Genomic DNA, 25,968 nt, shown 5'->3' with positions numbered 1-25,968 from the left:
GCACCTTACAAAGCGGTGCAACTTATATGCGGAGAAAGTTTTAAAATGTGCCGTTCATAAAAGGTGTGATGGATAGTGTGGAAAATACTGTCATTAAATAGACTAAATAGTCAGAAATTAGCCAGCACTTTACGTACAAACTTCACATCTGATGCTTCATAGTCTTTTCTTTCAGAGCAACCATGTAGAACAGTGTTCCTCATTAAGCACATTTGCATTATTGAGTCATGTTTAGTTATGACTGATGCTGAGTTTAAACCTAGCTATAAACTGCAATAATCGAATGGATGTCTGTGGTGCTTTACATCAAATTGAATTACTCACCTTGGCATTGCGTGTCCTTCAAGGCCGGTTCAAAACCAGCCGAGCAGGTGCAGGCACCCACTGGTACCATCCATTCCCCATCTCCATTGCAGTAGAGTTTGAGTGGCACAGACACTTCCAGGGCATTGGGGACACAAGTTCCAGGTGCGATCACCAACGATGTTGCTTCAGCTCCAGTTGCTGTCTCTGGAAAAACTGCAAAGTTTGCAATGGTGGTGGAGCACTTCTTATAAAAAACCCTCACAGAGATGAGTGACATGCAGGCCCCAAGGTCCTGGAAGGCTAAGTAGAACCCGGCTTTGGACAAGGGCCCAAAACTTCTGACTTTAGTGTTAACCAGTCCGGAATCAAGCTTGGAAAAGCTTGTATCTGGTGCAATTGTGTCCACTTTCACATATGGGTTTTCCATCCAGAACGGACTTGTTGCTGTGGCTGAGTCTGAGTCAGACTCATAGTAGAAGAGGTTGAAAGTCTCTTTGCAGGAGCCTGGGATGTTTGGGATACTGTTGCAATCACGGACTGTGAATTTCATCTCCACATACACACGCAGCACATCCTTCCTTGGGATGAAGTCACTGCGAAGCCAGTTATTTTGGTTGAGTTCTCTTACATTACATACTTGGTAAGTCCGGATGGGATTCATGGCATCATCATAGCCACTCACTTCTTCCCACTAGAAAGAAAGAAACACAACTGTCATAAAGGGAGCATGGAAAGGTAGTAAACATTACTAACACTGAGGCCTGAAAGCCATTAAAACAATACAATTGGTCAAGTCTCATGTTTGCCCACAACATTAGCAGAGGTGGGAAATTTTGTTTGGCATTTTCAATTCGTCAGTGGTTTGCCAGTCCGTTAGTTATCATGACTTCCGTCGGCCATTCTTTATTTCAGGCGGGCCCAATCCATCATTTGTTCTACAAGCCACTGTGGTGAATTTAACCGTGCTTCCATCAGCGCTAAAGTTTAGCTATTTTAGAAACTTCTGGAAAAAAAATGATGAACTTATGTAGCCATGGCTGAAGCACAGTTAAAATAATAATCATGACATAAAGGACTGGCAAATGACGAATGATGGATGAATTGCCCACCTGCGGCCTGACATTTTCTTAACCCACAGTCACCCCTAGACACTGAGCACAATTAGTTCAGATTGGATGGAACAGACATGACTTCATTACCAATTACAGTTCAAATAAAATGCAGTTATTTTTGCATTCCCGGACAAGATCAAGAGAGTATGCTCCTTAACCTTCATGCCTCTTGTTTGTTTCATTTATTCTACATCTTTCAAGTGCTACTGCATTACGCATTACGGGCTGCAAAAAGCTTCCGTGTGAGACACTGTAATCGAATGCCATTTTCAGTTGCGAATGAGGACACCGCAATTAAATGGTCTCACTTCAAACGGCGATTCCTGTGAGTGTAGCGTGCCTGTGTCTGTATGTGCTTGGGGACCTGCTCTGCTTTACATGCAACAGTGTTCATTCATTTGGTAAGCTTAGCCAGCATTTATTTGCACTGCACGCTGAAACCATAAGGACAACTTCAAATGTTTTTTCGTTAATGTGAGCAATTTGTCGCCAATACTTCCAGGTGAAGAATAGTACTCTCATTATAACTATTCTGCAGCATCAGATTCAACCATTTGACCTTCTACTTACATGATTTTTTAAAATTTTATTTCTTGCATGCTTTGAGAGATTCAAAATGGAACATTTAGAACTAAGACACCACCACTTACTAATGTTTCCTTTCATGGGCTGAGCATTTTAATTAAAGCTACAATATGAGGGGGTGGGTCTATTCATCTATGATATGAAAAACTTAAAAGGAAATGGACTAGGTGGGCATTGCTTGAACAAGGGGTTAAAACTATGGTCGGTCAAGAAGCAACAACTGCAGAAGAACAAAGCCATAATCACCTACAGTACCAGGTCAATTGGATGGCTAAAAGCAGGGAGTTGCAATGGAGATTTAGTTGAGTGTCACATCTCACTCTCGAACTAACAGAAACTTTGTTTTGGGATACTATTTTTGTAGGTGATGACAGAATTGAGTCAAAATATTTGCCATTGCTCCTTTTAGTACACCGATAATCAGTTACAATTACTGCGACCACACGAATAATGAAATACTTCCCGATTCAATGATTTATATTCTCGAAGACAATTTATTACCTTACTTAATGTAACAAATCTGGGGGGAGAAGGAATCCCCACTTGTGCAAATGACATTCATTATACAATTATTCTGGAAAAAAGACTAAACACAATGCTCACTGACTACACCATTGAGTGCATCTGTACAATTTGATTAAATTAAACAGGTGGTGTATTGGAAATTGCATCTTTAGAAAGATCTCATCATTCTAATACGAGGGGAAAATGGGTGATGTAGCCACCATTGCATCATATACAAATGTCAATCAATCAATATGCATAGACATTTGATTTTTTTGAATTTGTAATAGAGAAAGTGAGCAGGGGATTCGGGGGTAGCATGTTATTGTTGTTTTGTGCAACACTATAAAACAAGTTAAATATGTTGTGACTCAAACAAGCAAGTATGACCTCTGCACTGTGAAGCGGGTGTGCTAACAACTCGACTACCAAGCTACCATCCTTTAAAAAGAAGCATCTGTTGCTGAGGAGGAAACGACTATGGTGGGGTCATTTGATTGTGGCAGCAAGAGGAATCTGGCTCCATTAAGTGTAGGTCACTTATTGTAAAATAAAAAAAGCTGTAAAAGAAGGGTGGACGACTTGGAACAGCTTGGGTGGAAGTTCCCTGTCTGCATGTTGGGATGTACACAAATTATATAAAAGAACCGAGGCCCCACCTTTCAGAACACAAGGGTCACAGCGAGAGAGCTACACAAAGGCATTGGGAGGAGTGCTGGTGGACATTGAAGTATGGTTGAGGAAAGGTCAAGACTCTTTCTTGGCCTCCTCATTAACCCATTGTGGAAACCACATCGGAAAACAAAATGAAACTGTCACTGGTAACTTGTGTGTGGCAGATTTCAGTGTACGAGATGGGGTCTACGCGAAGAGATCGTTTAAACATGACAGAGTAACGGATTTTAACTTTTGAAATAAATTGAGGCATATTGATCTTAACATATTTTACATGCGTTTGAAGTTGTACAAATGACTCGTGACCAGAAATGTACAATACATTTTGACTCTATGCCACAAAAGGACTATGAAGTACTCTTTACATCAATGTCTGTGCTTAAATAACGATTGCTTTTTTAATTATTGTCGGTTCAAAATTAAAGTGTCCATGGTGTCCAAACACTCGCTTAATTGGCTTATCACTTCAATGGGATATTAGTGAGTGTGGGATAATGGGACATTAGTAATGTTGAATCACAATGCATTCCTTGGCAACTGCCGAGCCAAAAATGAATATTCAGCCGGTTGACCCAAGCCAGCTTGTCCGTAATTATGCTGTACTGAAATGTTCACAAACCCCAAACGACATGTTTGGCATCCTGTATTTGCCATTGTTATCGAGAAAGCAATGATCAAAATAATAAGTAGGTACTATTACTATTGGTATTAGGTTGCCACTTTACAATGACAAGTGAAGCTGACTATGTTGCCAGGTTGGCATGTATGCAACATAATCCTTCTTTTGAATATTTCTCTGTCTTCCTTCCTGAAAAGGTTAATCGTGTTAATAATCTCTGAGTCCCATCCCCCCAATTGTGCAAAAAACTCACCCCTGTCTCAGGGTGCGAGGTCCAGGCTAATTCTGTGGTCGCCCACTTGGTGTCCATCAGTGTCTCTAGAAACGAAAGCAAAATATCCAGGTCAGAGAAAGCACAAAAATGACATTGAGATCAAGAGAAATTTCACTTGATTTACAACCATCATCATGAAACTGGATAAATCGCTGGAGATAACACAAATGAATGATTGAAATGCAATGTGCATTAAACAAGAACTAGTTGTATGTGTTTGTGAGGTTGAGAGGAAGATCTCCACACAGACATCTCAGTGGTAGATCAGGGAAGTGATGTGTTATTGTACCTTTTTGTTCAACTAATGAGCTCTAATTAGACATGCTTGTGCGCAAAAATGAGGAGAGGGTGAATAGAATTATGGGTAGCAACAAGTACAAAAGGGTTCTGCCTTCCACAAGCCACTGTCAAACAATCACACACTTACAGAAAGAGGTTGTAAAACCTGACATGATATATAAGCTGACACAAGACTTGGACAAGGGGTGATAAAAGTTGGGCGACACAAAGGAACGGCTCTAGACTGTAACAAAGGTCAAACTGTTTCAATTGGTTTCACATTTTGACAAAATGACATCAACACTTGACTTATAAATAAAGATGACACTTCTCAAGCACAATATGGTGGGCAAAAAAAATCTGCTTCAAATCCACTTTTCTACTCACAAATTCCATTTCCCCCTCTCACACTCCTTCCACTTATTCGTCTTCCATGCTCGCAGGAAAAGAGGAAAATAAGTGTGGAGCCTTTTATTATCTGGAGCTCAAGGTACAGGAAAGAAGTCACTCATTAGTTTTATCCATGTACCGTGAGTTGTGTTGAATCCAAAGGTGTTTGATAGGGTTAAAGCAGGCCAGCAAAGGTCTTTACTCAGCAGGATTATGCAAACACTACTTAGACCAGTTCTATAAATGGGTGGCACTCAAGCCAAGTAAGCACCTACTAAATGCAAATCAGGATAATATCAAAGTTTGATTAAGTGGTGTGTTTCAAGCCCTGAATGGATATCGTATATTATCTTATCGAAACAAAAACGTCTGTGTAGCAAAATTGTTCTGTCTGCTGCCAACATACCTTCCAATTACTTCTTATCCTGTTGTGGCCTTGAAGAGCAAGGAAAGTGACTCACATAATTGAGGTCAGATACTTTCTTATGAATTACGAGTGTGGATTACCATGTGCGTGAAGTTGAGAATTCCTTGTGAATTACAGCCCCTCTGAGTTTTGCGTTAATGTTTCGGACATGTATGTATGGCAGTTAGACTGCTGAGCACAAGAGTTAACAAAGTTTATGACAAAGTGGAAGATAAAATCTGATTGTGAAAGAAGTTTGAGCTTGCCCCCCTGTCCGAATGGATCTGTGAAGCCCCTGACAACTGTCACTGAGGGAGTGGCTGCGGGAGCTCAAGTGAATAGAATATCCACGCAGCTGTACAAAGTCAAAGCCTACTTGCTTTGTCAACCATTCTGTGCTTCTGTGCTGATGCTGAAATTTCTTTAGAAAAAACAAATTGCAAAAGCCATTTGCTTTTGTTGATCTTTTCTCTTTGTACAACCGCACCATTTGTTCCAAACAAGCGCAAACGTGTGTTTTCATCTGACAAAGTGTTCCAATGGGTATGAGCTGCTGAATTTCCCATGACTCATAACATGACAATGGCAGATTTGAGGCCTGTTACAGATACGTATGCACGTAGTAAGTGAGCTAAGTGGTAATACACCTAAGTGGTAACATAGGTAAATAACATACCTTCCCCGACTGCAGCATTATTATTATTATTATTATTATTATTATTATTATTATTATTATTATTATTATTATGAGTGGCCTGTGTGTGCGATGCGCCTAGCTTATTATGATTGCTGACCTGGCTGAGAACACACACACACACACACACACACACACACACACACACACACACACACACACACACACACGCACACAGACGCAAACCAGTACAGTATGACACGAATGGAAGAAACAATGAGGCAGGAAGAACGAATGGTGGGGAAATGAAAGGGAGATGCAAAGCATGCACCTGTGCAGTTTGACTGTGGTTTAGATTGGTCAGGGGTATGCAACACACATACACACACACACACACACACACACACACACACACACACACACACACACACACACACACACACACACACGCGCACACACAAAATATCCCATCTTTCTTGATGCATCCGCATTTTTGAAGCTCACCAGGTCTGAGCTTGCTCACATCTAGGAGTGTGCATGTGTGTGTATGTGTATGTGTATGTGTGTGTGTGGGGGGGGTGTTCGTGATTCATAACTCTGCACAGTCTTGTGACAAAAAAAAAGCATTTATATTGAGTCAAAGGGGGGGCAAAGCAAAAGCCCTCAATGACGACTCCCTAATCTGACCACTCCCTACCAGTCAATGTATACACTATCTTTTGAATGACAAATCAGACTTTGAATATCATGTGCATATTATGAGCAATATTCATGACTATACCAAAACCAAACCAACTGTGACAGAAATGCTTTAAAACCATGCTATCGGTGTACCTCTAGTAGGGGAGTTCAAGAACCAGTCGGGCGGGTTAAGGGGGAAATAGCCTCAGGTCAATTTCAGACGAGCCCTTGTAAATTGAACACACTTTGCTTTATCTGTAAGCTTCTGTATATTAACATCAATTCACTCGCCCATTTCAGCCAAGTCTGGGGTGTGTGAATTGAGACGTGGAGTGATTGTCGCTATGAGGACATGGAAAAGCAAACACAGCAAATGAGGTGAATGAACATGCAAAATGTTGGCTGTAAAACACACACAAACGCACGCAAACACACGCGCGCACACAGACACAGTCACAGACACACACACATGCAGATACACACACGGGGCATCCAAAACGTATAAACGTATTTACCCGATGTTTACTTCGAACATGAACTCTTCTTTCGCCGAGGTGCAGTTGTGTGATAAATCTAACTTGCTGCGTGCAAGTGAATGTTTTTCATGCTCTGACTGCTCACAGAACCTATGCCATTAGCACATTTATGTTTCAGCAATCTGGGAATTGCTTTCGTAAATCATTATTTATGATTGAGGTCAAATGCACCTGGGATTAGCATAACAAACACGGCACTGACAATTGTGTTCATTGCGTGGAGCGATTATGGGAAGGAAACTTTAAAAATACAAATGGGAACAATCATAAAATAATGTACACACACACGCATGTTTGCAGACACAGACACACACACACACACGCACACACACACACACACACACACACACACACACACACACACAGTAAGGTGCATGCAAAGCATCCTTTACCCTCTCTTTAATCCCGTAATGACAGGGTTGGGCTAATAACAGGGAAGGGCATTGAAGCATTCATCCCTGTGGCCGAATCTAAACATACTCATTTGTTCACAGATAAAAACTCAACACACAGACACACACACAGCACTTGGAGTTTCAAAGACCCATAAGATGTTTGTTTGTTTAAACAAGACACAAAATGAGTGAAGAATAGAAAGATAATATAAACTCAAGGAGACATTTGTCATGGTCTCTTAAGAGGACAGATGAGGGTTTTCGCTTGAATATCTCTGCTCCTGAATCAAGTTGCAGATACAACAAATGAATCAAGTCACTTAAGCATCAACGGAATACTGCACTCTCAACATCTCAATATTATTGCCCATCCGTTTGTTGTCCTCCATGAAAGTTACATGTCAACTAACAAACAGGTTGATAAACACAAATACAGTCAGCTGAAATGTTTGCACTAGGTGGAGGGTGTGGTCGAGCCGGTGCCTTTCTGGATAGAATTAATCTGTGGCAGCCAAGATAATACATGAATGTTGCGCATTGGCTAGTTTTTTTTTTCTCCAGAGTGCACAAAAATGCAAAAAAATCTGGCTCATCCTCATTTCAGCCATCATATTAGCAAAACGTGAAGGTTGCCAAAAAGGCATGTTAAGGTCCTTTCAAACAAGTAATGAGTCCTTCAAACCATTCCCTTTAGGGCTCCTTTTCCATAGCTTAATTATCTTCACCTGGCTTTTTTTTATCCTCCAGATTGCTTTTGTTACGTTGCTCCGCAGTCAAACATGACGAGCACATGGTAACCTGGCATGGGGTGGTCACTCCATTAAAATAGTGCAGCGCCTGGTTGCCAAACACTTGAGCCTCTGTTTAGCCACAGAAACAGTGAAATGTGTCAACATGGAGTGTGAGGACCCCACGCTCAACTTATTAGCGCTATTCCACCGATTGCTTTGTGCACTATCTTTGTTGGCTCGCCTTTTGTCTTCCAGAGAGGAGTTGAGGCACAGAAAGAGGAAGAGGAAGGGCAAAAGGAGAGCAGGAAAAGAGGTGCTATTCAAATTGAAATTGTCAAGCAGTCTTTAGGCCTTTGTATGTGTCCAGAAAGCCGTGATTAGGAGAGAAGTCCAGCCCCCTTTTAGTAACACGCGCACACACATATAGACACAGCTACACAAACACACACACATACACACACACACAGACACACACACACACACACACACAGAGACACACACACACGCACGCACACACACACACACACACACAAACACACACACACACACGCACACGCACGCACGCACGTACGTACGGACGGTAATTGGTTGCTGTGACATAGATGGGCCAAGGAAGTGATTCCTCTGTGGAATTCCTGAACAGACTTGCCTTCCGTGACAAATGCCCCCCTCCATCTGTCTACAGACACACATACACACCCACTCACACACATACTTCACCCTGCTCGCACTCTGTGTCAGTCATGCCACAATGGCTGTCACGCAAGACATTTGCGGTGTGTTTGTGCTAACAGGGTTACACTCCTGAAGGCAAGGAAATAAACTCTCCGCTTATCTCGCTGTCTGTGTCTTCCTCGTGCATCATAGCTCTCAGTGGGGAAGTCAGTGGGGAAGTCTGATGAACTGTCTCTGCTCTTTGCATTTGTCAAGTCTCTTGCCCTCAATTATTTCCTTCCTCCATCATCTCATTTCTGTCCATATTGCAAAACATCTGTCTCCTTTTGCTTTTTAATTTTTCACTCAATCAAGGTAATTGTTGATATGCCACACATTGCAAATTGCATTAATATGTGTGTTTGGATTACTTAAACCGCTCATGCTCTTGCCTTATTCAAAGGCTAATGACGTGTCGCCTACTTCCTATATTGCTGATGGAATGGGCCTCTTTGCCTTTACCTTCTCCACAATCTTTCATCTCGTTCCCCGAAGCCCACGTCGCCCTCCCCTCTCCCTTCTGTCACTAACTCCCCTAATTACAAAGAACAGAGGATCTGATGAACAGGTAGCCCCGGGGCTAGCTGTCTGTAAACCAGGTGTGCCTCTCCATGTATATGTGAGTACATATGCGTCAGGATGATGCCATGTGCACGATTGTGCGCTTGGGTTAACTCATTAGAAGCCGTCCTTTGGCCGCATGGATGTATTTTATATGAACAAAACTAACAAAATATGTAACCCTACTGTTTTTATACTGCATCAGTAACAATAGTCAATTTTTCAATTCCCAGTTGTGAGTGTTTTATGTGTAAAAAGTGTATAAAACAGTGGTCAGACCAGCCATGATGTTTGGACTGGAGACAGTGCCACTGAAGAAAAGACAGGAAGCAGAGCTGGAGGTAGCAGAGTTGAAGATGTTGAGGTTTTCTTTGGGAGTGACCAGGTTGGATAGGATAAGGAATGAGTACATTAGAGGGACAACTCATATTAGAGGCGTTGGAGAGAAAGTCAGATAGGCCAGACTGAGATGGTTTGGACATGTCCTGAGGAGAGAGAGCGACTATATCGGAAAAAGGATGCTGAGCCTTGAACTGCCAGGCAGGAGTCCGAGAGGAAGACCAAAGAGGAGGTTTATGGATGTGGTCAAAGAGGACATGAAGGTAGCTGGTGTGAGGGAAGAAGATGCACAAAACCGGGATAGATGGAAGACATGGATTCGCTGTGGCGACCCCTGAGGGGAAAAGCCGAAAGGAAAAGAAGAAGAAGAAGTTGTGAGTGTTTTATGAGTGTAAATGAAATATTGTTCAATATGGCAAAAGTATTTCATTGCTTTGAACTTTCAACTTTTTATTTACGACTCAGAACTGTGCATAACATTTAAGATCTGATAAGGTAATATATAAAGGGTTCCATTTTCCATTCTGAACATTCCAATTGTAACTTCCTGTCTAAGCGTGTCTCTTCATTGAACAAGCATGGTGTTATCTTCACGCGTGTGTTGTTTTCAGAAGACTGCTCACTCATGACTGGATTGCAGATATTCATGTGCAAACTGAAGATGTTTTACATTTTACACAATTCTGCCTCATAGTGTGCCACAGAGCGTTGAAGCCTCACTGCAGAAATTGTATCAGAATGAATCATCCCCACTGTACTGATTCATGAGACCTTGTCTGGCGTTGGTGTCTCATGTAAAATTTTGATTTCTCACAGGAAGCTAATCACAGTTTCACTTGTCTAATGCTGACATCATTCATAAGCGCAGCTCTTATCATTACAAACCTATACTTCTCTGTTTGGATTTCTTTCAACAATCAGGGCAATAAATATTGGGCATTAGACATAAACATGATGCACTGTGTTTTGTTTCTAGGAATCAAAGATTTCACAACAGAGTTTAAATCATACTTTGGGGGAAAAACACCTTAGTGATTTGTACAAGTTAGGGGAATATCGGGCTCTATTTAACCCCATGCAAGATATCGGCACAAGGCCAGATTTCACAACGAGCATGGGATGTTTGCATGACATTGCATGTAAGCACAGCAAAAACAGCAGCAGCCTTTATCAAAGAAGTAATTTCTACACTTGTGTTTTGTTAATGTTTTGGAATTAGCACTTCATTTTGGTTCCAAGTTCCAGTTTAACACACAGATGACACGAAATAATGTTTCAGTCAAGAAATGGATTGCTGTGATCAAACACTGGGTGACTCGACAACAGTGTACGCCTCGACATGAGATGCCTTGATGCCATCATCTGATTTTCTGGTGAGTGACTCAGTTGTCTGCGACTGAAAAATGCAAACAAGCGGGCAGGGAGCACGTTTGCCTTCGCCCAGCGGATCTGCATATGGAAATAGCGATCTCCTTGTCGAATTGTACGGGCGTTCACGTGTCTGCATTTGTATGAGTAAGCGAGTGAGACACTAATTTAGTCTATGTATGTGCGTGCGTGTGTGTGCGTGCGTGCGTGCGTACGTGCGTGCGTGTGTGTGTGCGTGTGCGTGCGTGTGTGTGTGTGTTGGTTGGTTGGTTTGGAAATCTACAGCTGCTAATTTCATTCCATTTCAACTAAGTCTCCCTTGAGAGGCTGTATTACCTGGTATAAGACTCTGATTCAAACCCTAAAGTGGAATAAGTGCAACCTCCGAAAACTGATTGATTTACGAAACTGTCACGGAGATGAGAGGCAAACATAGAGCACACACAGGCAAAGCGCATCACAAATTTCTATAAAAAGACTTGAAACAAACCAAAATAACAAGCAGGCAACACCCATTCAAACTTGCAGCTTTATCATTAAGATTTAACCATTCCTATGCATAAGCCTTACTGCAATACCTATTCTGTGTGCATCTTTGAGTGACAAAAAAAAATGTAAATACGTACAAACAAATCACCTGCTGCCTCTCCACTACAGTGTACTGTTTATGTTTTTTTGTGATTCCTGTTTTAAAAGTGACACCATAAGGCAGGGGTGGGGAACCTATGGGTCGGGAGCCATATATGGCTCTTTTGATGATTGCATCTGGCTCGCCGATAAAACTAAATATATATTCTCGCTTTTTCACTGTTCATTTCCTGTGTGGGCGGCATTTGGCGGAAAGTGCAATTTTAATTGGATGATACTGACCTAGGTCGGCGTTCATGTTGAAACAGGTAAACACACCTTTTAAATAAGCCCGACGAGTAAGAAAAAATGACGAGTATCGTACACTTCATGTTGGCATGGACCGAAGAATTCGTCTTTGTAGGGAGAAAAGGTATATACAGTAAAGTCTCGTTATATCGATATCGGATATATCGATAGTCCCGGTTATATCGATACTATTTCTATGCACGCACTGAGAAAATTACATGCAAACAGGGTCGGATATATCGATAGTCCCGGTTATATCGATATTTTTTCGGACTCCCTTGAATATCGATATAACGAGACTTTACTGTATTCTAATTTGCAATGAAACAATACCATCGATGAAATAGTCCAATATCAGTGGCACTTTGACAAGACCCGTGCTAACATTATCATGAATATACTTCTGCGAGAGACATCATAAAGCAAGTGTGGAAGTGAATGAGCCATGTGAAAGCTAGCTATCAGTAACTTCGCATATGGAACCGGCAAGTTGACCTTATTCTGATCCTTTGGCTTGATTTTTCACAATCATGAGGACCGGAAAACCATTCATGTTAACGGTAAGTATTATCACAAAGTTATTTAAAATAATACATTGACATTTTGTTGAAAAGTGGCCGCGCATGCGTGCGTGTTTGCGTGTGTGCGCGTGCATGTGCTCGCGTGTGTGGCTCTCACTGAAAAACATTTCTAAATATTTTATTCTTGTGGCTCTTTTCGTAAAAAAGGTTCCCGACCCCTGCCATAAGGGAATTGTCCTGTGCTAGTTAATACCTCTTAACATTCCTATCAAAGGCCACCTGTTAATGATATTGTAGGAAAATACATTCGTCCACTGGGGTTGAAAGTTGACATTTCCAGTACACTAATCAAACGGCTGATTGTGGGAGTGGAAGGAAACAAAGAAAGACGCCAAGTATTGTATAGAAACTGACATGGAAGGTGAAGGGGCATGTAAAGACGACAAAGGAGACAAGACACGACAAGAAGAGCAAAGTGGTATTCGGCTCTCTCATCTTCCCTAAAGGATCAGCTCAGTTTTCATTGCCACTGTGTTTTTGGCTTACTGACATACATAGACCTTCAGAGACATGCCGTGTGGTTGTGCTCAGATGTGAGTTCCCTCAGGTGTCTGTGTCTCACATACTGTAGAGCCTGATTGTGATTTTTTTTCCTCATTGTCTTCTATTCGTTCCCATTCTCCCTGTGGTCGCATCTATGACATGCACTTTTTTTAGCTCTCCATTCCTGTGTCAAGCTCAATATCAACAATCAAAGAATCACCACACATCCAGCAACAAAATTAGCAAGCAACTTGTTATTGCATGATTTTTAATATAAACAGTTTACTGCGGTGCTTTTGTGAGTCCAGTCACTAAAATTGACACTAATAAATTAGTGTATCTTCTTCTTTTCCTTTCGGCTTTTTCTCCTCAGGGGTCGCCACAGCGAATCAATGTCCTCCATCTATCCCGGTTTTGTGCATCCTCTTCTCTCACGCCAGCTACCTTCGTGTCCTCCTTGACCACATCCATAAACCTCCTCTTCGGTCTTCCTCTCGGTCTCCTGCCTGGCAGTTCAAGGCTCACCATCCTTCTCCCGATATAGACACTCTCTCTCCTCTGGACATGTCCAAACCATCAGAGTCTGGCCTCTCTGACTTTCTCTCCAAAGCCTCTAATATGAGTTGTCCCTCTAATGTACTCATTCCTGATCCTATCCAACCCGGTCACTCCCAAAGAAAACCTCAACATCTTCAGCTCTGCTACCTCCAGCTCTGCTTCCTGTCTTTTCTTGAGTGGCACTGTCTCCAGTCCAAACAACATAGCTTGTCTCACCACTGTTGTAAACACTTTTCCTTTCATTCTAGCTGAAACCCCTCTATCACACATCACACCTGACATTTTTCTCCAGCCGCTCCAGCCTGCATGGACACGCTTCTTCACCTCTTTTACACACTCTCCGTTGCTCTGGACAGTTGACCCCAAGTACTTAAAATCCCCCACCTTCTTTATCTCTTCCCCCTGTAGCTTCACTCTTGCACTTGGATCCCTCTCATTCACACATATATATTCCGTCTTGCTGCGACTGATCTTCATTCCTCTCCTTTCCAGGGCATATCTCCACATCTCTAGTTTCTCCGCCACCTGTTCCCTGTTCTCGCTACAGATCACAATGTCATCTGCAAACATCATGGTCCAAGGAGATTCTTGTCTAACATCGTCTGTCAGCCTGTCCATCACCATAGCAAATAAGAAGGGGCTCAGAGCTGACCCCTGGTGGAGTCCCACCTCCTCCTTGAATTCTTCAGTCATACCGACAGCACATCTCACAACTGTCTTACAGTCATGATACATGTCTTGCACCTAGACTTGCTCATGCAATTCCACAGCTCTTCTCTGGGCACCCTGTCATACGCTTTCTTCAGATCTACAAAGACACAATGCAATTCCTCTCTGTACTTCTCTATCAGCATTCTTAAAGCAAACACTGCATCTGTCGTACTCTTTTTTGGCATGAAGCCATTCTGCAGCTCACAAATGTTCACTTCTGCTCTTCTTGTTTGGCCTTTGCCACATTTACTTTAACCGCACGCTGCATCTCCTTGTACTGCTGTCTACTCTCCTCCATACTCTCAGTGTCCCACTTCTTCTTTGCTAACCTCTTTCTCTGTATACACTCCTGCACCTCCCCATTCCACCACCAAGTCTCCTTATCTACCTTTCTTTCACTCAATACACCAAGTACTTTCCGACCTGTGTCTCTGATTAGGTTTGCTGTAGTTTGCCAGTCATCTGGAAGGACCTCTTGCCCACCCAGTGCTTGTCTTACTTCCTTCCTAAATGTCATGCAACACTCTTCCTTTTTCAATTTCCAACATTTTGTCCTCACTTCAGCCTTTGGTTTCTTCATCTTCCTCACTGCCAGCGTCATCCTACACACCACCAACCTATGCTGTCTGGCTACACTCACACAAAATGTAGTCTACCTGTGTACTTCGGCCTCCACTCTTATAGGTCACCCTATGTTCCTGTCTCTTCTGAAAGAAAGTATTCACAATAGCCATTTCCATTGTCTCCAGCAGCTCATGTATTTTGTTTTTCTACTTTCATTCCTTTCATTACTTTGCTGCTGTGAAATGTAAATTTCTCCACTGCGAGACTAATAAAGGCAAATCCAAATCCAAAACATTAACCATTTTTAGTTGCTATTTTATTTTAATAATGAACCATAAACCATTGCTAAAGTGCACTTAACAAATGCAAGCAGGCTGAAACAAGCCCCCCAAGTATCCTGCCTGTAATGTTTTATTGAAAATACACTCCTTTTCCTCCAAAGCTTGGACAGAGAAGCATATTTGCAATTTGAAAGAAGAAATCATTCTGGGGCAGGGGAAAAATAAAGAACACATGCATACCTGCACATTGTTTCAAATAAATAGGTGCTGTAAACGTGCATATCCATGCAGTTGTTCAGGTTTGCACCTATGGCATTTGACATCACGATGTTCCAATTGTTGAAGTGACGCACCCTTCCTTCTATGTACGTGAGAGTATAAAATAGAAAAAGATATCCGAACTTGAATACGATCTCGGCGGATGTGAATTCGCGTACCTTTTGTGTGACTCTGCTTGTCAGTCACCCACGCTCTCAACGGCCTGACCCGCTAGGTTACATTCCGCACTTAATCTATCCTTACCTTCCTTTTGTTCTTGCGATTTTTGACTTGACTGTGTAGTGACTGGGAACAAAGCTGAGCTGTAACAAGACATCTGCCTTTTTTAACAAGCTGATATGAGAAGCATAAGATGTCAACATCTCCCTCGGCTCTCTTTTCACCCTTGGTTTGGTCTGTGTGGCTAAAGGTGCACTACAATTATTCATCTCAAATTCCCCACTTTCATTTTTCCCACTCATTTTAAATTCTTAAGTTTTGTTCTTTGCATGTAACAAGGGTACAAGGAGGAAATTGATAAGATATTAATAATGGAATTGATAATTACCATACAGCATCTGTATCCGTAATTAGTCAGGCAAGATCTTTTTTTCATGTCATGCGGCACAAATTGGTCCAATTGTAATTCTGTTCTTTGTTTATCCTGTCACACACCCAATGAGAAGCAGAAAAGAAACAAGCAACCCTCAAAGACTTTTGGTTTGTGTCACCGCAGTGTTTTTCAAACTGTGTTAAAGTAATTGGAAGCCACCGGTATGTGGGACACGCAAACCGCAATGGGGTTTTGCCCCTTATTGCAGACTTACAGGCAGCTGTTCCGGGTGTAACTGGAAATGGAAATCCTTAATTAGATTTAACATGATCATTACTTGATGTACTTGACTTGACTGGAATGGGATGTGAGACCCTGGCAGATGACCACATGCATGTGGTCATCTGCACAACATTGCATGTGGGCAACAACATGAAAAAGCAAGACACTAATGAGTCACTATTGGTACAAAAAAACAAAGCCTGGTATCCAGTCTTTTTTGTTGTTGTGAGATGGAAAGAGACAGAGAGAGAGAGAGAGAGAGAGAGAGAGAGAGAGAGAGAGAGAGAGAGAGAGAGAGAGAGAGAGAGAGAGAGAGAGAGAGAGAGAGAGAGAGAGAGAGAGAGTCATGTACCAGTATGATTCAATGTCTCTGTTTAAAGGACAACCGAGGTCACTTTTTTGTTTTTTAACTGACATCAGAAAAACGAGAGAGAGAGAGAGAGAGAGAGAGAGAGAGAGAGAGAGAGAGAGAGAGAGAGAGAGAGAGAGAGAGAGAGAGAGAGAGAGAGAGAGAGAGAGAGAGAGAGATACAAAACACAAAGCATGGTCACACTGCTAATACTGTATTTGTTGAGCATATCATAATGATGGAATGGATATTTACAACAATTTAATTAGGAAATCAGTCAAGCTCTTCAGATCTCAAAAGTGACCGGAGGTGTTACCGTATGTCTTGGGATTTTAACACACAATTGACTGAATCACAGCTCTGCTGAATGATATTAAAGTAGACTCAGTCTTAGCTGATGCAATGCAGTCGCGTTCAATATGGAGGGCTATGGAATTTTGGCAACCTTTTTTTCTGTCCAAATTGAAATCTATCGGGATATCTGGTTGCTTGTGGCCCGGGCCGTATAGTTGGACATATGCATTGACTTTCTACCTTAAGCGTTACGTAGAGCTATGTCACGGCCAGTATTGTGGGTAAATTAAACACGTGGCTTTGGTTAAGAAACATTCTAGGTGGCGATTAGGGATTAGAGATGCTGGGGGGTACATAGTCCCATTCCGCATACAGACGGCCTCCGAATTCTAATAAGGTTTTAATATGTACTGTCAGGTTTAGTTGTGTTCACCTTGTTGTATTAAGGGCCAATGAGGTTTTTCATCTGTGCTGTGACTGCCATGGCTAATTTTTTGACAGCTTAAAAATGTCGCTAGGCATTCACGGCAATTACAGCCTGTCTCGTTTGCACTTACAGTTCCCCCACGTCGACTCACAAACGTTCCGGTTTGTCACAGACAGATATCAAGAACAGAGAGTAAACGTAGCTTGTAGATGCCTGTTAAAGCATGAGCAGCAGGACAATGCAGCCACACAAAATCTTGGGAGTTTCCTCACATATTGTATTTATTGTACATGAACTTTCTCCTCCGGTAGAGGATGACAAATCTGTAAACATAATTTTAAAATAAATCCCATTGAAACTGGATCTCTTCCCGAAGTCAATCTCTATTTTGACTGATGACTGATTTGCAATGTAATACTGCATGTATTATTATTTCTATTCTGTTTCTTCATCTTTTATATAATATCGTTAGAATCATAGTAATATATCTCAAAGCTATACCCCATGTAAGTCCACATATTATTGGCGTGAAACAATTGTGGAGTGTATGAAGCAAAGTCAAAGTCAGCTTTATTGTCAAATATGCTAATATGTATGACATACAGCACAGATGAAATTACTGTCCTCTCGGACCCAGCATGCAAGACACTTATAATGACTTAACAACAATAATAAACATGAAAACGCCTATTTGCTGGGAGAGGGGAGCTGCTGCGTGTTCACGCGCCGCCATCTTGGGAAAAAAAAGTGTACATATATGTATTGATATGTATCTGCATTATTTAATGATCTATGGATTGACTGTGTGCAGAAGAGTTTATGTATAATAGTTGCAGATGCTTCGCGGAAATCCAATATTTTTTTTCTTGCAGGGAATGTAGTTTCTTCTTTTCCCGACCAACTTGATGCAACAAACAATTGGAAATTACACCGACCCAGTTACATCATTTGATGTTTCATGGAGGTTCAAGAAATGGTAATATACAAATACCTCTCATAAAATTAGATTGGAAGTAAAGAACACGGTGGAGTACTTGGAGAACAGTGAAACACATGGCATCCTGAGTTTGACCGCATTATCTGGTCAGTCAGGCAGACAGGGAGTGATGTGCTCCCAAGGCCTATTAGATATTAATGTATTTAAGCCATGGAGAAACCACAGGGTAGATAGCCCGGGCACATCTTCTGGGCAATTAAAAGAAATTGATGGATGGACAGACATCCAATTCTTCTGGGCTCCTTATGGCAAGAGGGCTTTCAGATGCACACTTCAATTAAATAAAGACCTCTGTGCATTGGCATGTGACACAAAAGGCCCGGCAACATAAGTGAATGTAATGAATCACACATCACCACACACGTACACACTATGTGTATATTAGCAAGCAAAAACATACTCGCTTTGGATATACCACATCTCGAAGCCAGGCAATCTATCTTTCTCGGCCACAATCACAAAGCACACTCACGTCATCATCCTCGCAAGATGGATGTCGAAATAATCGCATCGTGATTATAGAAATTCTTGCATCACTGGACCATGCAAAAGGACCCTATCAATGAAAGGCGACTCAATTAGACTCAAACCGATCAAGCGGCCAGGAGTTTGTCTATTTTCTGGCACTTTCATCTGGAGGCGTCCTGTTGTGCTCAAAGCTTCTATGATGTAGCATATAATTCTCAGAAGAAAAATAATTTTGTATATCATTGTCAAATAAACAGGAAGTGAGGTATGTCTCACATGTTGAATGGCATATCCCAAATTGCGAAACATCAACATTGTTCACTTCCTTTTTCCCCACGGGATGTCTGGAATGATAAAAGTGATATCCTTTGTGTTGAATTTCTTCCATCTTTGAACTAGTTTTACACTTGGGACGAAGGCTGAGCACAATCATTGATGCTAAGTCTGGCGCATTTGCACTGTTCATTCTTAAAGTGATTTATGTCCACTGTTCCAATGAAGAAAAATAAGAATTGCTGAAAAAACAGCACATTGTTTATTTTGATCATCTCTGGATTGACTGTATCTCACCATCCGATTATTGGCCATGCTAAGATTAATATGTGGGCTATGTTGCAGGCTAATGTATTCTTCACCCCATAATGCTACTACAGCTGACAACTTGGTAGGAAGGGTGATGCCACTCACCTCATTTATCTCGACATGCACCACACAAAGGCGAACAGGCATTGACTGATCGATTTATGGTGCATTGCATTTTTGTGTGCATGGACGAGTCATTCCCAGACATTTTCTTGAAATTGAAAGCACATATTTAACCTTTTTCACAGACCTAAAAGATCCTTTGTTGGACTAACAAACTTCGGTCATAGTATCTACAATTATGCTGGACACACCACAGTGCTGAAACTCCCTCCCTTTTTCCCATGTTAGTTTTAATAACCATTTAAAGGAATTCATTTATGTATTCATAAATGTAGATTTTGTTTGATGTTTTATTGAGTTTAACATGATCCTCTGTAAAATATTCTTAATTAAATGCCCTCCAGATGATAGGATGGCAGGCAAGTTCAAATTCATGCACACAAGGAAATACTTTAGGGGAAAATTATTCACATTACCAAGATGTTTACCTGACCAATTCTAATGTGATTCTTCAAGTGCACATTGAGTTAAAAAATAACTAAGTCCCTGTTTATGCCTAAACTGGCCCATTAGTACAAGAGTTCAACAGGGTAATCCTAAGAAAACAACCCATTCTTCTTTCTCTTCAACGAAGAGGAAAAAAAACGAGTGAAAAATGAGTTTCATTCTATCAGTTCTCTTCTTTGCGTAAAGCACATCTCATATGACATAGCACAATCTTGATGCCTTGGGGGTTTCGATAAGTTAGGCAGCGTCTGCAAGGCTCCAACTTCTTGGTGTAGCTCAGCATTGACCTGATTAGTCGTTGGCCTTGACAACTCACCGAATCAAAGTGGGGAGGTAAAGAATGGCTCCCCAGGGACGCCGGTCATGCAATTTGATTTGGGATTATTAAAAATGGGATTCTCCAATTTTTGCGACACCAAGGCCATAACGGATTGGACAAAGTGACCTCGGTTGGACATTGACATCAGCACTGAAAGCAAGGAAATTGTGGCTGTTTCGGCAGGATGTTCGGATGGTAGATTCAAAGTTGCATTCAATATTGGAATTGAGGTACGCATATGACTTATTGGTGGAGCTCACTCAACACTATATTGAGACTGTTGCTTCTATTCTTGTAGCCAGTTCTTGTTTAACCCTAAACATGGGCAAAATAATTACACTCCTCAATAGCTAGTTTGATAAATATGCTCTGCATCAGAATCCTCACAAGAAACATGAATTGAAAAGTCACTTAATATTCTCCAAATGCAACTAGAAATTGGCATATAGCATTACTGCTTCAAAGCTCTTGCTGATCTGGGAAAGTGTTAATATTTCACAAACACCATGTCCGCCATCTTGTACCAGCAGGTTTTCATCCAATTTTAATTACTGTCGAGTCTAATATGAGCAGCTCTATTCTTAGGTTAATGAATAGGTGAGGAATTAGTTTGAGAGATTTTTATTTTCAAAGTGTTTCCTTTTGTGGAACACTTAGCATTACAGGAACAAATTTCAGAAAGTGTTGTATGCAACATTAAGGTTGCGCCTTTACAGAGAAAAATACATTTCAAAAATAGGTCAACAGCCATTGCTGAGATGGACGGTATAGATTGTCTGAAAGAAGCACGATTAGTAGCAGACTAATTCGGGGCTGCCCAAACGATTTTCACTCCCGGCCGAATCAGAGATTCATAAATAAGTAATTGCAAGGGCAGTGTGGCTGCTTAATTAGCAGAGCATGTGTGTGCATGGGGGGGTTATGAATCTCAAGAGGGGCTTACCCAATATGTTTGCTGACATGGAATATCGGCAGCAATCCTGTCTATCTTCATGGCATTGATTGATAGTAAGTCAAATTGAATCGATAATCATCACCTGCCTCTTAGTACCCAGCCCCCAGGAATTGAGAGAGGCCAAAAGTGGCAATGAAGGTAATGCTGCTGTATCCCCTTCTTGACACCGGATGCTTTAACATTATAATTCCCCACAACTCTCCCCAAACCACACTCCAACCACCCCCACTTGACCCCAGACCCTCCTTTCATCTGGCTAGGGGTTATCTGACTCCTCTGGGTGTGTTTTCCCATTCACATTTACAACTTTGTCCCGTTTGTTTTCATACTTTACCTCTTAGGCATATAAAAAGTAGGGACATGATACCACTCACTCTTTGACACCCGGTGACAATGCATCCCACTGTGGTGCATTCTTTATGCATGACAACTCACTTAGTCAACCTTTGCATGGTTCATGTTGACAGACGTCATATGTGTGAAACGGGGGGGATGCTCAGAGCAGCAAGTTGAGCAACCCAATGGAAGTGATCATATTTGAGGCAATTTGAGTTGTGTGTACTACAGCAGTTGTAATACCTACAGGAAATACCAGCAACAATTTTAATGGAATTGTGAAGATTGAATTTGCTTTTCGCTTGTCACGGTCTCTGCTCGCTGAACCTACAGTAAGAAAAGTACCCTTATCAGGAGTAGGCACGTGTACACAGAGAACAGTGCACACTGTAGCATCTGTCTCAGGTGCCTACTTGGATTTTCATATCAAACAGTCATGAGACGAAAGGGAAAAGACAATAATACTGTAATTAATGCCCACGGTTCTGATGATAAAGTGAGGCAGATATGATGAGTGGTTCAGCAAAGTGCGGTGAGGGGAGAGGAAAACAGAAGAATGACATTTCAATAGAAAAGCTAGAGGCAAGATTGGTAGAAAGAGAAGACAGATAAAATGACTGAAAGGTGAACCAAGTAAAAGGAAGCTTTCTTTATTGGATAATCTATTACCGGTGGCCATCTTTAGGCTCGTCCCTAGTAAGCACATCATGCGTAGGTCAACACCGCCTCACGAATAATCATAATCACATATGAAACAGAATAATGTTTTTCACATATTCCTCAATACATTATTTTTTTAGGAAATCAAAGCATTATGCATTTTAAATAGAAGCTGCAGTAGTGTTACGCTCGCAATCACTGCTTTCAATGAGCGTGTTTACTCTCTTTTTCTCAACCTTTAGTTCAACTTTAATTATTTTCCTCCTTAAACACTCACCGAGAGATCCCCTTTTGAAACGGTCAAACAATATGGAAATTGCATACAACCGACTTCTGGTGTCAGTCTTAAAATAAAGAAAAGACAAAAGAAAAATCAGACAGACTCTCCCAGGTGGTACTTAAGACTCCTAAAACTTTCATTCGCAGATGATGTGAGAGTATATAATCGGAGGGGGAGACACTGGAAGTTAATGATTCAGACAGCTATAACTGTGCAGTGTTGCATCCTTGCCAATGCATAACAGAAAGACCTCATTACACCTTCATTCTAACGTCAGTAGAATGAAATAGATAAATGTGTTTATATACTGTAAGTTTGGTTGACTAATCTTTTTTTTTCTGGAAAAATGAAATCATATTAGACGGTGTTTGTTAATTTGTAGATGAGTTTTACTTTTCGTCAAATAAGTCGAGTGAAGCACAGCGACGGGACGACAACCAAAGTTCACAGAGCGTCTACACCCCTGTCAGGGACGATGGTAATGCACTCACAGAACGAAAGGTGGAAGAGCCCAAGCAACCACAGAGACCTCCCAAGGAGGACAAGATCTAAGGGCACAGACCAAGTGTGAAGTGGCCAAAAGCTATCGAGAAAAGAGAGTGGGAAACCGTCAACAACGATCTGACCAATATCTTGGAGCAACAAGTGGGCACAGCAGAGAAAAAGCTGGAAAATATTGGTGACATCATCTACCACTACAGGGAGGAGGGCTTTGGAGTGTACATCCGGAAAACCGCCAATGCAAGACCACCACCAACCAAATCAAGGAGGCAGCAAGAGATAGACAGACTGGTCAGAGAAAGAAGGGATCTGCGAAAACAGTGGAAGAAGGCCTCTGATGCAGAGAAAGAAGGTCTCATGCTGCTCCAAGGGGACATCAAATGCCGGTTGGCAACCTTACGAAGGGCAGAAAACTTGAGAAAACATCGCAAGAACAAGGAACACACAAGAACACGGTTCTATAAAAACCCCTTCAAGTTTGTCAAAGACCTCTTCGCGAAGGACAAAAGCGGAATCCTTAAAACCTCCAAGCAGGAACTTGAAAAGCATCTGGAAAAGGTCCACCAGGACACAAAAAGGCAGGAAAAACTAGTTATTCCACATGACATCCCCCCTATTGAACCACCAGAATTCAACCTCGAGACTGGCCCTCCAAAATGGAAGGAAGTGGACAATACAATACGGCGTGCAAGATCAGCATCGGCCCCGGGGCCAAATGGAGTTCCATATAAGCTCTACAAGAACGCACCAGATGTTCTGCGTTATCTTTGGAGACTCATGAGGATTGTGTGGCAGAAAGGGATAATACCAAAGGCATGGCGGAGAGCCGGAGGCGTACTAATTCCCAAGGAGAAGGATGCGGCAGACATCAGTCAATTCCGTCCAATTAGCCTTCTCAACGTTGAGGGGAAAATCTTCTTTAATGTTTTAGCACGGAGACTTTCCACCTACCTGGAGAAGAACAAGTATGTCGATACATCTGTACCGAAGGCTGGCATCCCTGGGTTTTCTGGTTGCTTGGAGACACGAGTATGATCTGGCACCAAATCCAAGCGGCAAAGAAAGACAAGAGAGATCTTCATGTCATCTTCCTTGACCTGGCCAATGCCTTTGGCTCAGTTCCCCATAACCTTCTCTGGGAATCCTTCAACTTCTTCCATGTTCCACTACCCATTACTGCCTTGGTAAAAGCCTACTTCGAAGACCTGCAACTCTGCTTCACAACACCTGACTTCGCAACATCATGGCAGCGTGTAAAAGTCAGCATCATGGCAGGTTGTACGATTTCACCCCTGGCCTTCACAATGGCCATGGAGGTCATCATCAGGGCCTCAAGGTGGGTGGTGGGAGGTGAGCGAACAAGGAATGGGATCCACCTCCCACCTATCCGGGCATACATGGATGACATGACCACCTTGACCACTACCGCAGCTTGCACCAGGCGGCTACTTGGAAAACTGCAGGAAAACATTAAATGGGCCCGGATGAAAATCAAGCCGAGCAAGTCACGCAGCATCTCAATCGTCAAGGGACAGCTAAAAAATGTGAAGTTCTGCATTGGTGATGACCCAATACCAACGGTGTCTGAGGAACCGGTCAAAAGCCTGGGCAGGTGGTACAATGCAAGCCTCAGAGACAAAGATCAAGTGCAGCAACTCAAGCAGGACATCACCAATAGTCTGGAAAACATCAACAAGACTGAGCTGCCAGGAAAGCTCAAGCTCTGGTGTCTGCAGTTTGAACTTCTCCCTCGGGTAATGTGGCCACTCACAGTCTATGAGGCCCCACTCTCAACTGTGGAGAAGATGGAGCGAACCATCACTAGATATGTGAAACGCTGGCTTGGTGTTCCACGCTGTTTGTCTAACATCGGCCTTTATGGCAAAGGGGTCCTTGAGCTTCCAATCACAAGCCTCACCGAAGAGTACAAGTGCGCTAAAGTGAGACTTCAGATGACCCTCACAGACTCCAGAGACCGGAAGATTAGTCAAGCTGCACCCCCCCCTATCAACGGGACGGAAATGGACGCCATCCATTGCAGTGCAGCAGGCCACAGCAGCTCTAAGGCACAGCGACCTTGTGGGACACGTTCAGCTCGGAAGAGGGGGGTTTGGCCTTACAAACAAACCTTCTTGGCGTAAGGCTTCAACATCGGAAAGAAGGAAAATGGTGATAGCAGAGGTGCGCCGCCAAGAGGAAGCTGAAAGAACTGCACGGGCTGTCTCTCTTGCCAAGCAGGGACAATGGATGAGGTGGGAAGAGAAGGCTCAACTGGAAGGATCTCTGGGAAATGGAGGCAAGCAATATCAGCTTCATCATCAGAGCTATCAATGACGTGCTCCCATCTACAAAAAACCTCCACCAATGGTATGGCGAAGATCCAACCTGTGACCTCTGTCGAACGCCAGGAACTCTCAAACACATCCTGACCGGTTGTAAGACCAGCCTCACACAAGGCCGCTACACCTGGAGGCACAACCAGGTCCTAAAGAGTTTGGCAGTTGTCCTTGAGAACAAAAGGAATACCATCAACTCCTTGCCAATGCGAGCCACCACGTCCAGCACAGCACCATTGACCTTCATCCGAGAGGGACAGGAAAAGCCCAACCATCCTACTGCTAAACCAGAAGTTGGACAGCTATCCGGGGCCCGCGATTGGGAGATGCGGGTTGACATTGGCCAGCAATTGGTTTTCCCAGCGGAGATAGCAGCCACCACCCTCAGACCAGACTTGGTGCTCTGGTCCTCGTCACTCAAGGCTGTCTACATTGCATAACTCACAGTCCCGTGGGAAAACTCTGTTGAAGAGGCCTATGAGCGCAAGAAGCTGCGCTATACAGAACTCGGAGGCGCAACAGCGGGGATGGAAAACCAAAGTATATCCAATTGAAGTTGGATGCAGAGGGTTTGTGGCTTCCTCCACCATCAGGCTGCTAAAAGACCTGGGTATCCATGGACAGGCTCTGCGGCACAC

The 25,968-nt window shown here is 42.4% G+C and overlaps 1 protein-coding gene across 10 annotated transcripts in view; it reads right to left on the bottom strand.

Moving 5' to 3' along the window:
• Positions 1-25,968, bottom strand: part of ephb3b (eph receptor B3b) — a 65,344-nt gene that overhangs the window by 24,347 nt on the left and 15,029 nt on the right. For all 10 annotated transcript variants that reach the window (XM_088999924.1, XM_088999933.1, XM_088999928.1 and 7 more), the window contains exons 2-3: positions 4,055-4,119; positions 325-997 (exon numbers count right to left, since the gene is read on the bottom strand). In XM_088999924.1, coding sequence (XP_088856050.1) covers positions 325-997; positions 4,055-4,119 — 738 coding nt within the window. The remainder of the gene's footprint in view (positions 1-324; positions 998-4,054; positions 4,120-25,968) is intronic.

This window comes from Hippocampus bargibanti, linkage group LG07, assembly GCF_051943395.1.
Source record: "Hippocampus bargibanti isolate YZ-2025 linkage group LG07, ASM5194339v1, whole genome shotgun sequence".
NCBI classification, from domain to species: domain Eukaryota; kingdom Metazoa; phylum Chordata; class Actinopteri; order Syngnathiformes; family Syngnathidae; genus Hippocampus; species Hippocampus bargibanti.
The sequence above is the reverse complement of the archived record's forward strand: the minus strand, read 5'-3'. Positions and strand labels throughout refer to the sequence as shown.